General features: G+C 44.5%; 1 protein-coding gene across 2 annotated transcripts in view; it reads left to right on the forward strand.

Annotated features, from left to right (window-relative positions):
- The window catches only part of LOC148011904 (Pyridoxal phosphate (PLP)-dependent transferases superfamily protein), a 124,136-nt gene that overhangs the window by 68,856 nt on the left and 38,871 nt on the right, over window positions 1-16,409 (forward strand). For both annotated transcript variants that reach the window (XM_087669849.1, XM_087669848.1), the window contains exons 5-8: window positions 244-400; window positions 549-661; window positions 839-897; window positions 2,096-2,204. In XM_087669849.1, coding sequence (XP_087525975.1) covers window positions 244-400; window positions 549-661; window positions 839-897; window positions 2,096-2,204 — 438 coding nt within the window. The remainder of the gene's footprint in view (window positions 1-243; window positions 401-548; window positions 662-838; window positions 898-2,095; window positions 2,205-16,409) is intronic.

Raw genomic sequence — 16,409 nt, forward strand, 5'->3', positions numbered from 1 at the left:
TGTCTTTTCTATTCCTGCAGATGGTAGTTTTTGTAGGCAGTTTGACCTTTTTATCAAAACGAGTGGTGTCAAGCAATTTGTATTTTCTATAAGACTGCTACTAGGAAATTTGTGTTTTATCTTTTCAGAAATCCGATAAGAGATACTGATCTACAGCTTCTGTTCAATAATGTCTCATATCCAGCACGTACCGCTTGTACTAAGTTTGTTGGTTTTCTCACTTATCCTTATTACTTTAATCAGGCTTTTGTGAGCCTGGTTCTTACTCTCTGTGATGCAGGAGATTCCGTGGTGATGTTTATACCATATTACTTTAATGCATACATGAGCTTTCAGATGACTGGTGTTACGAATATCTTAATTGGTCCCAGTGATCCAAACACGCTCCAGCCAGATGCAGGTATTTCTAATCAGGGTTCCTGTATGTGCATGGGATGCTATGTTTCTTTAAGAGAACTGCAAAGCTCTAATCATGTAGTGTTTGTGTCCTGTTTAACTGATATGTGAATGTCCTGGTTAACTGATATGTCTATTCTTTCAACTTCTAGACTGGCTTGAAGAAATACTTTCTCCCAAAGAGGGCAAGAGTATTCCAAAGCTAGTTACAGTGGTAAACCCAGGGAATCCTTCTGGGATGTTTATACCCGAACCTTTGCTACGAGTAATCCCCTTACCCTCATCTTCTTCAAGGCACCTTCCATTTAAGCTGCTTTAATGATCAAACTGTAGCACATGTTTTGCCTATATAGATTTGATTTTCTTTCTAAATAGTTTTCAGTATAAATATTTATTTAATTATATGTCGCTTAATGACTTTTGCCTTTCTTTCCTCATGCAGAGATTATCAGAACTGTGCAGAGCAGCAGGAGCATGGTTTGTAGTAGACAATACTTATGAGTAAGGACAATATACTCGGCTTTGTTTGGGGTCTTGCATTCAAAGAGAACTTGATCCCCAAAGGTCATGCAGAATGGGTTTTTTCCTGTCAGAATAAGAACAGCTTATATGACTGCTTGGAAAAAATGTATAGAAATGGGCCTCTGCTGGTATTAGTGTTTTTGAATTGTGACCAAGGTTAAAAACTTTTGTCACACCTCTATTTTTCCTTAAGAGTTTCAATTCTCTGTCTTGATGCCTTTAATCTCTCCAACACACTCATTGACCAATTGTAAAATGGGTGATTAAGCAAAATTCTCAATAGAACAGGGTAAAAAAAACTCAAGTGGGTCATGCCATTTTGACTGAGAGGAGCTTTACAATCTCTCTCCAATTGAAGTCCTTGAATTTAAAGGAAGTGTTAGATACCAGGGTTTCTGTGGCATTTCCACATGTGAGCTGACCTGGATTTTGGGTGGATCAATAGGAGTGTTCTGGCATCCTGTGGGGCATGTGGACTTTTTGGGTTTCTAGTATTTGTGTCCCCAATGAGTTACCGTTTAGTGTTCCACCTTGAAAAAATTAGAATTATGCTTTGCCAAGAGGTAAATGTTACGGAAACATGTCCTTGTGAAAAGTTCTTTCTTCTTTAGAGATCTCATTTCAATCATTAGAGATAGCAAACTTTAAAGATTCCTCATTGCTTTGGTAGTTTACATGGCTGTTCTCAATACAAAACAATTTATGGTATTGAGAGCTTGAAATGATGCTCTTTCCTGTATGAAAACCCGATTTCTACCATTAGAAATAGCAAGCTCTCAAAAGTTACCTTATTTTTTACCTTGCTTTTTAGTACCGATGGTTATGCTTAGTCATTTTAGTCTAGTTCTAATCTCTTTTCATTCATCACTAACCAGCCCTTAAATCCATCCTTAACTGTTGGGCAGAAACCTTTTTCATTATGAGAGCTCAATAGTGTGCTAAAACAAATGGAGTTGGTCAATGATTAAGCTGCAATAAGGTTATTTGATGTGGAATAAATTTCTTTTCTCATTTCATTCAAATCCATGCTAGTTTGGAAATGCTAGATGCCTAGTGTTTGACTTATGGTAAATTTCCCTTACTTGATCCGTCATTCTCAATGTTCAAGATTTTTGTTATTGTACAAATTTTTTTTCATCATATTAATGAATAGTACATGATGTCCCCTTTTGACTAGGTACTTCATGTACAATGGGCTCAAGCATGTTTGTATCGAAGGAGATCATATTCTAAACATATTTTCTTTTTCAAAAGCATATGGCATGATGGGTTGGAGGATTGGATATGTGAGAATCTTAAAACCTTTGGTCTCCTATTTAGTTGATTTTAATGTCTTTCAAGAAGTATATAGAGAATGTATTCCTGGTAATTGCATATATGCAAGGTAACAACTTGCACTACAATGGGGAGTGATGGGTTTCTCCTTAGAATTTGAGTTGAATGTCTACCCTTCAGAAGAAAGAATGAGGAGGCTATGTTGTACTCCTTTATAATAGTTTTGCTCCAACAAAATGACCTTCTCCAGCATAATTGGCAGTTTCTTGATCAGAGGCACTCTTACGAAATTCTTTGATTGAACTTCCCTCCTTGTAAACAAGAATTGCTAGTTCTCATGCCTACAACTTTGCTTAGTTGCATCTTTATGGTAGCATATCTGAAAACTGAGCTCTTGCATGAATTCTATCCATGTTGTTTTAAGGGCTTTAAAGTTGGGCTGATCAGAAATAAAAACTGTCAACATGATGGTTTGTTCAGACCACAAGTGAGATCCCAAATATACAACAATGCCAAAGTTTAAGCGCATGAGAAATGACCAACAGTTCCTTCTCGTGCGGTGTGGTGTAAGTTTCCAATGAGCTTGCTGCTCTGAAAAGCAATAAGTTGGCAATCTTCACAATGAGTGGGCCGATGCGCTTTTGCTTGCTTTGGAGACCCTTAGCAATTTCAGCGTAGTCAGTGAACTTCTGAGAGAATCAGGCCAAATCTGAGAGTGGTGAGTAATACAGATAATATGCCATTTGGATAGTCTCACCTTTTAGAAAGGTTCCGTAGGCAATTGGGGTTATACTCATGTGACAATCTTGGCATCTGTATGTATTTATATAACAAGTCTTTGTTCTAGAAGTAAATGAAGCACTAGGGAGTTTGCTATTGTGTACCAAGGCCTTTACATTCAGAGCCTTTACTTTGTCCTATGGACAATCATTGTTACCAACAAGTAGCTAGCTGTAGGGAAAGCTGAAGCATCACACTTTCCTATTGTCTCCCATCTTTCCCCTCAGATCAAAATCAAATGACTACAAATGCTACGAGGGTTTATTGCTGGAGGATGCTTAAGGAGAAGAATCTCCAATCCGTTGGTCTTTTGTAAGATTTCTGTATCGCTGTAGATATCTTGCAATGCAGTTGTAGGGTTCAGTTATACCTTGTTTTAGTAATTCAGTAGCAATCCAAAGAGAGAGAGTACATAAAGCATGGGCTGAGTGTTGTTCAAGGACATGGTTTAAGGTCCTAAAGTCCTCCAACTATTCTTCCAAGGGCTCCTTCTCAATGTCCAAATTAAAAACATTCTCTTGAGACATCAAATTTACTTTATGGTCACATAATGGCACCAAAAGACTGACAGTTTTGGGCTTAGGTTAGAGCTTTTCTGACATTCATGTCTTCCTCTACAACTTGATTTCTAAATTCTACAAATCACAATGTTTCATCCACTTTTCTAACCATGTAATCGATGAGCAAGCATCCACATGGCCATGGGCATGTGGTAAATAGGAAGACTGCATCTCCATGAGTGCTGATATCTCCATTAGTTGCACTTGAAACTGCACTAGGGGAGATATTTCTTTTGGAAACATGTACTATCATCATCACCAATGATCTCTCCATGAGCTGCCATCCTTCATGCTAATCCCTCTCTTGGACTATCTTTCCCTCCAAGTAGCTCTTTCCTTGTGTCGTAGAGGCTAGGCCCCCAGATCTCTACTCCATATAGAAGGGCTGGTGTGATGAGTGCCTAAATAATCATAACTTAGTGCATGACTTACTGGAACTGTATGTTTGCACTATCACTCTAGGATGTCAATCTAGCATATGCGAATTTTTTCGGGGAGAACTGGGTCCTCTAAAAGCAATGCCCAAATACCCATAAGACCAGACAATCTCAATAAGCTCTCCACTGAAAGTAAGCTTATGCTCTGATCTGGTTAGCAATAGGCCCTCAGGGGAGTTGGAGATAAGCACGATGTCATTTGCATAGGGCAGGATGGGAATCAATAATTCCTGTAAGGCTGACATTAGGGCCACCTAATCCATCTCTATAATCTGCTATCTCATAAATATAGAGATGAAACAAAGTAGGTGACAATGGGCATCCCTGCTTAATCCCAATGGTGTGGGTCACCATAGTACGGGGGAGTTTTGGAACAAGGGAAACGGAAACAGGAAAATATGGAGTTTCGGAGTTTGAGCCAGTTTTGGAAAAGGGGGGTGGGGGGAGGCGTTTCAGATTATAGCATTAAATCCATATGTAGGTACTTTAATATATCAATGCACATAACACCACTTACTCAAATATGAAAAGAACCGTGACATTTTTAGGGTTTCAAGCCTTTGTGCCACTATTTAGTAGCTACAGGTTGCTGGCAAGAGTTAGTATTACCTTCTTAGTTATGCAAATATTTGTGTGATTGCTTCCATCCTCTCACTATAAATGGCTCTAATGAAGAGAAATAGGCATGTAAACACATTCAATACAAGTGGTTTTTGAAGGCTAGAATTGAAAGATAACTAAAACACATTGCCTGTCAAAAACAGAAATACAGATGGGTAAAGTTCAAGGCCTCTCCCCACTAAACAAAAACTTTTTTTCCACAAACCAGCCCCTGGGGGAGGGGGGAGTTATTGGATCCTGAAGCACATTTCGAAGTCTCGGGTTTGGAGATGTTTTGGATACTGTGTTAGGCATACAAAACACCGTTTTGGGATACTATGCTCGTCACTCTTTCTGACAGCCCTCGAGGTGCTTGTACTCTACCTGTTACTAACTAGAATATATCCCTCACTATTGCTTCTTCAGTCCTCTGATGTCCTGTAACCTCCTCACAAGCCTAATGATGGCAGGAGCTTGCAATGGACAGAATTGTGGCCAAGAGAAGTGATGGCAGTGGTTGGCCCTCATGTGGGCAGCGCCAGCCATATGGTGTATTGGCCTAGGCACAAAGTGACGAGGGTTTAGGAAATGGGCTCACAGCATGTGGCATGATGGGCTGTACAGGACAGTTAATGATTGCAGGTCATGGCAGGACGGCAAAGGTCAAGCACACCAAGGAGGTGTGACATGCTGGTGCCCAATTCAGGTGATAGGGGTTAACAATGGTAATATTGAGAGTGCATGTGGTGGCGACGAGAGAGAGAGAGAGAGAGAGAGAGAGAGAGAGGGGGGGGGGGGAGAGAGGGGGACGAGACGTTCCTGCTCCGGTGGATTTTCCTGCGTCCCTTGTTTTGTCCAGGACAGGGGGACTCGGCTGTCAAAAGATGACGTACCAACGAGACAGCAGGGTTTGCGGGGAGGAACACGGAGTGAACTCTGCAAACATGGAGAAGAGAAGAGAAGAGAGAAGAAACTCTGATTGATGGAATGATGAAGATCTGAATCATGGAGTGAATGTGATACAAGGGAACAAGGGTGCCGTAGCACAAGGAAGATGATGAAGACAGCCATGAACCACGAACCGCAATGTCCTGTTGAAGGGGTGTGAGAGTAGTGGAGAGGCTGGAGAGAAGAGGTGATGGACTGAATGAATAAGCCGTGAGGACTGAATGAGAGAGTGACTTATAAATGGGCATAGTCAGTCTAGGATGACGCCTCTTTTTGGGGCTGCAAACCCCAAACGCAAAATGCAGAAACACAAAAACACAAACTGCGGGTGAAGGGTTTCTCAACACCCCCTCTCAGGCCCAAAAAGGGGAACAAGAGAAGAGTGAAGTGGAGATGCAATGCTACATGCTGAAGAATGCTCATGCAGCAGGTGCCACTTGGATAGTGTCCCTCATGAGGAAATTGTTCACTTGCCCAAGTGCCCTAGTACAAAGATAATGAAAACATGCAATGCATAGGACGAATGTCGGACTTTGTGTGGTGCGGAGAACCATAAGGATATGCCCGTACTTGATCTCGGGAGGTGGCTCCATGCTGACCAAGTGACCAAGGCAAGAAGAGAAGAGGAGGAAGAAGATGTAGAAGATCCCTAAGATCCAAGATTTCCACCGAAAAGGGAACCTGCAGTAAAGAACAGGAGACAGAGTGAACTGGAGAACCCAAAACTCAACCTTGAGAGAGAAGCCACTAGCTCTGTGCATCCATGCTGGAAGGAATACGAAGGCCTCGTCACCAAGGCGCGGCTGAACCTCCGAGGTCCCAATCTAGGTGGTACCTGAAGATCCAGGTTATCAATAGAAGAGATGACTGGTTGAAGACAGCCACCCCAAGAAAGTAGAGGATGGGTGAAGAACTTTATGTGGTTTAGGTTTTCCTCTGAGGTGGGAGGTGGAGGGGCCCCTGCTGAAGTCGAAGAAGAAGTGGATAGGGAATCCAAAAACTCATGGATCACGGACTCCAAAATGTTTGATGACGAAGGAAGTGCTGCCGGTCGTGCCGAAGAAGGTATCTGGGAAGCTGAAGAGCCCCTAGAAGTAGCCTCTTGAACCTGAGTAGTCGAGGGTGGGGAAGGGCGGGGCTCAGAATGAGCAAGAGGTGGGCAATAGTCGTTGTCTCTGAGTGGATCAGACTGGGTAGCCGAAGAAGAGGAAAGAGTCGAGCAGCCATTGTCTCTCGAAGGAGTGGACTGACGAGGAGACGGTATCAAACAATCACTGTCTCTCGATGGAGCGGACTGCAGATCCGTAGGTGGTGGAAGCCACTGTACCTGAAAATAAGTGGAAGAAGATTGTCACTGGCATTGCGATGATCTCCAGGAGGTCATAGCGCCAATCGATCCCCCATGTGCTCGAAAGGACTTAGTGTGCATCGGATGCGTCTTATTGCCTTGAGCATAATACTTTGATAGCCGATGTAGAACGATCTCTGTGGCCCAAAAAGGAGAGGTGGCACAAGGAGTGCCTGGTGGAAGTTGCGTGTACTCCGGAGGGGTGGGGGGCAAAGGTCGATGTCGACAGTCTTCGGTGGGATGACCGTTCGTGCCGTATTAGGAACACCCAGTAGATGGGCAATCTATCGGTGGAGACGCCATGGTACTAGTGTGGCAAACTGAAGAAGGAAGAGGTCAGCCACAAACCACAAGCCACAATGTCCGCCGCTCAAGGGGTGGGAGGGCAAGGGAAGGGCTGGAAATGGGCTGAACCACTAGTGGTTAGGAAGAACCACCAGCAGTTAAGGTGCAGCTGCTGGTTGTGGGAAAAAGCTGCTAGCTGAGAAACAATAGTGCTGGTTGTGCCGCCAGCTGACTTGCTGAGCCACCAGCAGCAGCCTGTGCAAACGCAAGGAGATAGGGAGGAACCACCTGCTGTAAACATAGATCAATAGAAGGAAGAACCACCAGTCTGCAGCCAGCACCGCCAGTAGCAGCCACCTGAAAAACATAGGTAGATTGGGTGTAGCTGCCGGCAGCAAGAGCTGAGCCACTGGGAGATAGGAAATAGCTGCCAGGATGTAGGGCGGAGCAGGCCAGCGGCAGAAGACAGCCGCCAAGAGTTGGGTGGAGCCGGCGAGCGGTAGAAAAACAGCTGCTAGAAGCTGGGCAGAGAAGGCGGAGGTCAGCCAGCTGCAAACGCAAGCTGGGCTGAGCCTTAGGCTGATTTGGCTGAGTTGTAGGCTGCAAACGCAATTTAGAACAGCCGCCAAAAAAGTGTTGATGCAGCGGAAGAAGAAGTGGATGCCGAACCTGCCACCAGTCTTTGCTTTCATTGGAGTGGAGGATCTTTGCTACTAGGTGAGCAGATCTGGCTCTGATACCATGTCAAAAGATGACGTGCTAGCGGGACAATAGGGTTTGCGAGGAGGAACACGGAGTGAACTCGGCAAACATGGAGAAGAGAAGAGGAGAGAGGAAACTTTGATGAATGGAATGATGAAGATCTAAATCATGGAGTGAATGTGATACAAGGGAACAAGGGTACCGTAGCACAAGGAAGATGATGAAGATTGAGTGCCAGTTTTTGTGTTATGCGAGGCTGTATGATCAAGTCCACAAAAAATCCTCATCACAGCCTTATTCAGAGCAGAGGGGGTTGGTTGCCTCTTCTTCGGGAGGGACAATCACTAGTGGCAAGAACTCGCTAGATGCAAAGGCAAGCCAATCAAAGGGTGACTCCTTTTCCTCAAATGGAACCAAAGAATGTAGACCTATCTGGCAGCAACTCTCTAAGAGAAACTGGTTTTGCACACATTGCCAGAGAGTAGGCCATGTGGATGCGGAGTGTTGCTCCAAGGCCCAAGGTTTCCATCTAAAAAGCCTTTGCTGACCACTCCGATTGCATAGTCCAGTGGGGCTATGCCTTCTGCTCCTGCTTCATCTGCTCCTTGAGCATGCGTTGTTGCTGCTGGACATGCGGCTCGAGTACAGCCTTAGCCGCCCATCTCTTTCACTACCCTTGAGGGACTGGCTGATTGGTCTGCAGGTTCCGATTCCGTTGCACTTCATGCCTCTATCTCACCTTGCTCCCCACCTCGTCAAGCGTTCCCTTGGTAGAGCCCTGCTACTGGATGTACGCGATGGTAGCCACCTTCTTCGACTCGCATGCCTCTAGGTCCTTTCGGATACCCTAGGTCAGTCTAGCATTCATTTTTCACACTCTTAGAGTCGGGCCCATAGGATTCATTATCCTTAGTTTTTTCATTTTTTTGTCTTTCGTTGCATTTACTCCCACACATACACATTCATTGCATTTATTTTGAGTTGGATTTTCTTTCTGTTCTGTTTTGCTTTGGAGCATCTCACCACTAACCTCTGTGTTTGCAGATTCTCATCTCTTTTGCAAGGTTTTGTCTTTTAGTGTAGGGATAACTTGCAGATTGCTTTGGTCCTCCCTAGGCTAGAGACGTGGGGATACTGTCCAAGTGGCACCTGCTGCATGAGCATTCTTCAGCATGTAGCATACTTTGCATCTCATTGTGCAGAGTACCACTTGTGCGGATCCTAAGTTGTTTCCACTGGCGGCTGTTGTTACCATACCACCATCCTTCATCACATGGATACCTCATCACCTATTTTTCCTCGTCATCGACACCCTGAGTGGATGGGTTAGCTTGTACTGTTTTGTGATGTGTTGGGTGTACCCTGCCTTCTCCCGTCTTTTGGGTCACTTTTACTCAATCGGCTGCATCCCATCAAATTTACTTCACTTATTCAAAAAATAAAATAAAATCCATGTAGTTCCATTTGCCTTTGTAGGCCTTGGTAGGCCATTGGGCAGTCGACGTGCACCCTTTGTCCGATACCTTGTCCTCTTTGGGGTGACTACTTGGATTCCCTTAGTAAGATAACCATCGCCTCTGTAGTCTTCGTAGGCCACTGGGCAGCCGACGTGCACCCTTTGTCCAATGCCTTGGCTGCTTTGGGGTGGGATGCCTTGGGGTACATAAAAATCACAATGGCTGGCCTAACCTTTCAGCTCAGTTTTGGGCCTGAGAGGGGGTGTTGAGCTAAAATATGCATTACTTGTTGATTAGTCTTAAACAGCCCCAAAACACACTAAAAATGCTCTTTTAGAGTAGAACCGTAAAATGGGGAGCAGTTCGAGAGAGTTCAGTGGAAACCCTAAAATAGGGAGCGGTTTGAGAGAGTTTAGTGGAAACCCTAAATTTTTGGGCACCCTTCCACATCTATAAATAGACAGGCTGCCCCCATTCAGCCATTATCCTTGTTTGCAGGTTACACCAGGCCACACACCCTTTGTTGCTGTTGGTGCCCAGTTTCAAGCCTACAGCCCGCCTTCATTTGCTCTCCAGCCATCATCGACTGTAGGCACATTATCTTCAGCCTGTCCATTGCTGTAGGCGACAACTCTCAGCTGCTGGCGACCGCTCCAGACTGTCCCAGACTGCTGTTCAACCTATTGTCCATCATCTCCAGGGTCAGCCAGCTTGCGTTTTCAGCATTGCAGGCACTGACACTCTCAGACACTGTTCAGCCTGCTGTTTACAGTAGACTGTGCATAGTTTCTAGCCTTTGATTGGTGGTACACTGTTGCGTTTACCAGTTTCTAGCCTCCAGATTGCTGCGTTTTGGTGACCAGCCTGCTGCCATTCACTATTCAGCACTCCTACACTCCGACTGGTGGTCACAAACTTGGGATCCGTCTTTGGTGGATATCACACTCCGACATTGCTTTGCCCTTGAGCACACTGTACACTCTTACATTCATTCACTTCAGAGTTGTGTTCTCTCTCTCCCTTCTTCTGTTTGTGTTTGAGTTTTTGTGTTTGAGTTTTGAGTTTTGCGTTTAGGGTTTGAGTTTTTGAGTTTTGCGTTTAGGGTTTGAGTTTTGCCCTCTGTGTCTGTGTCTGTCTCTTTGTGTTTCTGTCATGGTCGTACACTCTGTGTGTCCTCAGTGCAAACCCTAGAAGTTTCCTTCACACCAGGTCTCTGTTCGGGCATACTAGCATTCAGTTTCCCCTTGGAGCGCTATTTGGACGACTCGAGTGCGAGTCTGGGGTACCGATGCCAGGGCGAGTCCCATAGTTGGGCCATTGTTTGTAAGAGGGCCTTAGCTACGATGGGCAGTGCCCCATCTTTGCTTGGATGATCTCGTGTGGCACAGAGGGCTTGCTCCGGATCATCTGTGAGATTATAAGTACCAGGGGTCTCTCCATCTGCTCCCATCCCTCATAGGTGGCCTCCTCCTGAGGCTGTGGATGGTCTTGTGTGGCCCTCCTCGTGTGGTAGAGACTGGATCCCCATATGGGAGTCCCCTACAAGAGTGCTGGTGTGACTAGAGTGTCAGATAGCCAGAGCTTTGTACGGGGCTCCTGGAATTGTATGCGGGTGCAATGGTTCTCCATGGATCCGAGGGATGCATAGCCTCGTGTCAATCTATCTTCTGCTGCCTTTCTCAAAGTGAATCTCGGTCCTGAAAATGTAATCCCTAGATAGACGTATCTTGGGACCACTTCCATGGTTTCCCCGCCGTATGTGAAGAGGGGTACTGACCGTCGAATCCATTGGGTTGAAGTGTTGAACACCATGACCTTGGTCTTCCCTAGGTTCACGGTGAGGTCTTTATCCTGGCAGAAGGCCTGTAGTGCCTCCAATTGGCACTGTAGCCCTTGGGCGAGAGAGAGAGTCGGAGATGCTGTCACCTGCGCTGGCCCCTGGCGCTTGCCAATGTGACCTGCACACCGCCTACCTGTAATCGTGCTGCTCTGCAGCGTGGAAGCCCTGACCAGTGTACCACAGAATTGCCAGGATCAAAGTTTGCGCTTGTAGAATACGTCCCTGCACAGGCCGGAAAAAGACATTAACAGGGACAGACAGATAGACATTTTACAAGGACAGATCTGTGCCCAGGAGGACAGCAGATTACTGAGACGAGCAGAGACTGTAGACAGTACATTCTCCAGTTGCACGCGCAATCTGCCTCTATGCACAGACAAAGAGAGCAGACCCGCCACTGTACGGAGAGAGAGAGAGAGAGAGAGAGAGAGAGAGAGAGAGAGAGGTCTTGTTTCAGATCTGACTCAGGCAGTCAGGGTTGAGATTGAAGTTCGTGATCAGTTCAAGTTCTGTTATGGGAGAACTTGCTGGTGACAAATGGTATTGATATGGCCTTCCTTGACCAGCATATAGGGCATGGGAATGACAGATCTGGGGGACTCGGATGGTGATTCGTTGGCTGAAGACTCCGGGCAGTTGATGGATGGGGATGAGATAGGTAAACATCGTAGGATGTCGTTTGAGGAACTAGTCTTATGTGCCCCAAATTTGCCTCAACCAGATGTTCACGCTTCATGCTCACAAAATGATGGGTCTCTTCAGTTCATGCTGGCCATTGCCAATAATCTTATGTCGGATTATGTTGCTTTAGATGCAACTGCAGGCCTCTCTTGTTGAAGAAATTTATGATGGATCGGGGGGGGGTTTTTTGAGGTTCTTTTTCGTTCCTCGGAAGTGTAAGCTCACATTATGCAGTATTCCTTGTTCATGGATGGGCAACTAGTACATATGGTCCCTTGGAGGCCTGGTCGAGTTTCAGGAGGTGCTAAGGTAGGAATGCCCAATTTGGGTGGAGGTGGTTGATTTTCCTACACATCTTTGGCGACTTCTTCCTTTGGTTTTGAGAACCCTTGGTGAGATATTGGTGGAGCCTTGGCTGGCCTCCCGCAATAGAAACGCGATAGGAGCCATTGGTGAACTTAATTTTTATGCTTTTAATCCATTGCTTATACAAATTCTGCATACTTTGTGGTCCATTGATCAACCCAAATGGAACCATGGTCATTCCATCCAGCACCCTGAGATCTTTGGCCTCTGAGGTCTCTGTAGGGACATCAACAAGATCATCCGCTATCAGAGAAAATTCTTCATTTGCACTTTCACAACCTGCTTCAAACAATTCAGAGTTTTGAAAAGAAACTTGACCTTTTCCACAGTGAATGTGGGCGTCGTTGGACTTAAGCCAATCCATTCCGAGTAGACACTCATGGATACCTAAATTCATGACTCTGAATTTGACTGAAGTCTTCTTTCTTCCCAGAAAGAATTCCACCTTAGCAGTTTGCTTGGTACAAGTTACCTCATGACCATTTGTCAAGGATGTTTCCCAAGTTGGTGTTGAGCATGCTACGCTTTCGGTTGGGCGGAATTTGTCTCCTAAGGATGATTCTTGGGGCACGGTGGATAGACGTAATGCCAGATAGGATTCTCGTTCGACTCCTGTCCACCCACCTCCGCACCCTATCACTCAGACCTTTCAACACAGATGTAGGGGGTTTTATATGAAACCTCAATGTTCACGTGCCCCTGCAGTGAATGATAAAAGGACTTCCGATTCTGCTTTGTGCTTTGATGCACGTGGGAGGCTTGTGCCTCCTCGGGATGTTTTCCGTTCATAGCAACAACAGTTTTCCTCTCGTGCTCCGATTGCTAGTTTGCAGAGGGCAGATCTTGTAGATGTAATCTGAAGTGAGATGGAGAGATTCCAGGTAGCTAAAGCTAGTGATATCAAAGGGAAAGGGAAAGCGGTGGTTTAGTAGTTATCTCTTTTGTGATTTATCATGAGAATTGCTTTGTGGAATGTGAAAGGTATTTCTTGGGGTAGTAGGCAGTATTGGTTGTGGAAAGTTGTGTTAGCTGGAAATTGGGATGTTTTTTGTGCTATGGAGCATAAATAACATGCTTTGGTTGGATCTTCTTATGTATATAAGGATTATGCAATCTTTTTAAGTGGTCATGCTTCACATAAATCTGGAGTTATGTTGGCTGTCAAATCTTCCTTGCAATCATCTTTGGTTTCTCAGGACCCTTGCAACAGATTTTTGATTTTGGAAATTCTATATGAGGGAGAGGTTTTGTGGTTGGTGGGTGTGTATGCTCCTTCTATTGCACAGGAATGTTGTGAACTTTGGGACGACCTGCACTGCCTTGCCATGGCTCATCAAGGCTTTGTTATGGGTGATTTTAATGCATGTGTATCTAGCGATTAGGCGACTTCTCCGCATTCGGTCATGGATGGTCCTGAGTGATAGGCTTGGGATGGTTTGGTAGTTGTGTCTTTAAAATAGGACATGTGGTCCTGGATGTATCCTTCACAATCCGGATATACTTATCGTTCTTTTTAGCATCCAAACACTTGGGCTAGACTGGATATGATTTATATTTGTCAGAGTGATTCTTTTCTTCCTGCAATCATTGACATGTGGGTGGAGCAACAACATGTCTTGTTAGATCACTATCCTTTGGTCTTGGAATTAGTTTTTGGAATGTATTTAGCAATTGATTGCTTTCTTTAGCTTGAGGGTCCTATTTGGAGGGATGGAAGCATGGACTGTTTTTAGGGATAATGTGCGAGTGTTATCCCAACAATATGGTATTCAGCATGCTTCCTCTTTACCAGCTGAATTGTAGCATGCTCAATCTTTATTGGCCCACTTGTCTTCTTTGTGTCAATCAGGGGATTCCACTGATGACTTGCTCACATGCATTGAATGGTTGAAAGGTAGGGTTCAATCTCTTCAGGAAGAGAAATGTGCAAAATACAAATTGTTGGCTAGAGCCAAAGCTTTACATGATAATAGCTGTCAATCTCATCAATTCTTTGCTCTTCTACACTAGAAATATGCCCATGAAAATATCGTGTTTGATGGATGAACAAGGTGTTATGGTGACTGATCCTGCTTCCATCATTTAGATGTGTGTTGACTTTTATAAATCATTGTTGGTTATGCAAGAGATTCTTTCTGATGCTGTTCACTATGCTTGCCGATATATTTGCGAGTTGCTTAGTAATTAGGTTAAACCAGAATGGGTGGGTTTAATGGAGGTTGATATTGCAGAGGATGAAGTGGAAGATGTGCTGCCCATTTGCCTCGAAGGAAAAGTCCTGGCTTGGATGGACTTCCTAATGAGCTGTTTTCAGCCCATGTTGAGCAGCTTAAGGACCCATTAACTCTCTTGTGTCAACAAGTGTGGAATTCTAGTATGATACCTTCAGATTGGAAGATTGCTGTTATTTGGTTGTTGCCCAAGGTTCCGTCTCCAACCTCTTTGAAACAATGGAGACCCATTTCTGTTATGGGTTCTTTATATAAAATCTTCTCTAAAATCATTGCCAACAGATTGCAGAAAGTATTTCAGCACCTGGTTCATCCATGTCAATATGGTTTTATTAAAGGTCGGAATATAATGCACAACATTTTGAATGTTCAATTGGGAATTGATTATGCCAAAGCTTTAGGCTAGTAGGTTGTTATGCTTCAGCTTGATATTGAGAAGGCATTTGATCATGTTAGCTGGTCTTTTTTGCGGCAACTAATGTCTACCATGGGATGCGTTCCTCGCATGATCTCTCTTGTTGATACCGTTAGTTAGGGTGTTGTGGCTTGTATTACACTTAATGGAGGGATCACAGAGGAAATGACCTTATCTCGGTCTCTTCGGCAAGGCTTCCCTCTCAGCCCTTTGCTATTTGCTTTAGTCACTCACCCGATGCTCTCATTGTTGGATAAGTTGGCTGATCAAGGCGAGATAGTTGGCTTGTCTCTTCCTAGTGGTTCCCAACTTGTGGGTCAATCGTTGGTAGATGATTCTTTTATGTTTCTTAAGGAGACTGATTGCCCTAATGTTAATTGGGCAATGGTAGCGTGGAATCTTTTTGCCATGGCATCGGGACTTCATATTAATACTCAGAAATCTACACTACTCTCCTGCACGGAGAATGATTTGCAGCCTTGGACTGGCATGGAATTGTGATCTCAAAAGGAAATATAACCGGACACTTAGGTTATCCTATTGGTGTGGATGTAGCTCCCTATGCCTTACTGGATTGGATGTCTTCCCGGATTCATGATAGGTTCATGTATTGGAAATCTTAAGGTTGGTCTCTTCATATCAAACTTAAAGTTGCTCAATGCATCATGATTAGTATGATATCGTTTTTTCTTCTATTGCTTCCTTGGACTAAGAAGTCCCTTTTGGAATTGGTTATGCCTATCCGATTCATGTTGTGGAAAAAGAAAGGCAATCGTTTGGGACAAGTGTGGATTTCGTGGCAGCATATCAGTACTCTTAAAAGGATGGGGGGTGCAGCTTTATTGGATACTAATTTGCATATGATTGCTTTGAGGCTAGCCCTTTTGTAGGCACTATGTGTACAGAGTCATCCTTGGTCAGATATTGCTAAATTTTTCACAGAAAGCACTGGTATCTCTCATGGTAGCACAATTATTCATGCTTCTTGGTGGCATGTGCTTAATTCCATGAGACCTATTAAGGTCTCCCAGTCTTTTCTCCTTTCTCATTTGATTGCATCCTGGCAGGAGATGTTGCGCTTTGTTGTTTGGCGCCCTCTTGATATTCATAAAGAGGAGAATTCGTTGCAAGGAGAAGTACTGGCTACCTCTAGGTTGTTGGATTGGCCTGATAAAGATTTGCAATGAGATAAGTTTAATCGGATGGCTCGTTTGGGGTTGTAGATAGTCCTCGATGGTGTCATTCTTGGGAAAGCCCGTCTTTATTCTTTCCGGTTCGTGAGTATTTTCGGGTGCCTCGTGGATATTGTGACATTTGGTTGTGCATATAGGTTGGGCTTCAGAGGTTCTCTCCTTTGCTTGCATTACAGCTATTGTCTCCATGGCGGGACTGGAAGTTTATGCTTCATGATGATTTCGAGAAGAGGTCAGCTAATTAGATATATTATCAGATGGTGGAGGCTAAGAGATGGGTCATTGGAAAGGTTAGTAAATTATGGTATATTCGGGATAGCAAAAAGAAATAGCAGGAAAGATTCATCCAGCTTTGGAAGTCCAAGGTTCCGTA

The sequence above is a fragment of the Lygodium microphyllum genome, chromosome 28, assembly GCF_053477565.2.
Source record: "Lygodium microphyllum isolate KBCC chromosome 28, Lygodium_microphyllum_v1.1.10, whole genome shotgun sequence".
Lineage (NCBI taxonomy): Eukaryota > Viridiplantae > Streptophyta > Polypodiopsida > Schizaeales > Lygodiaceae > Lygodium > Lygodium microphyllum.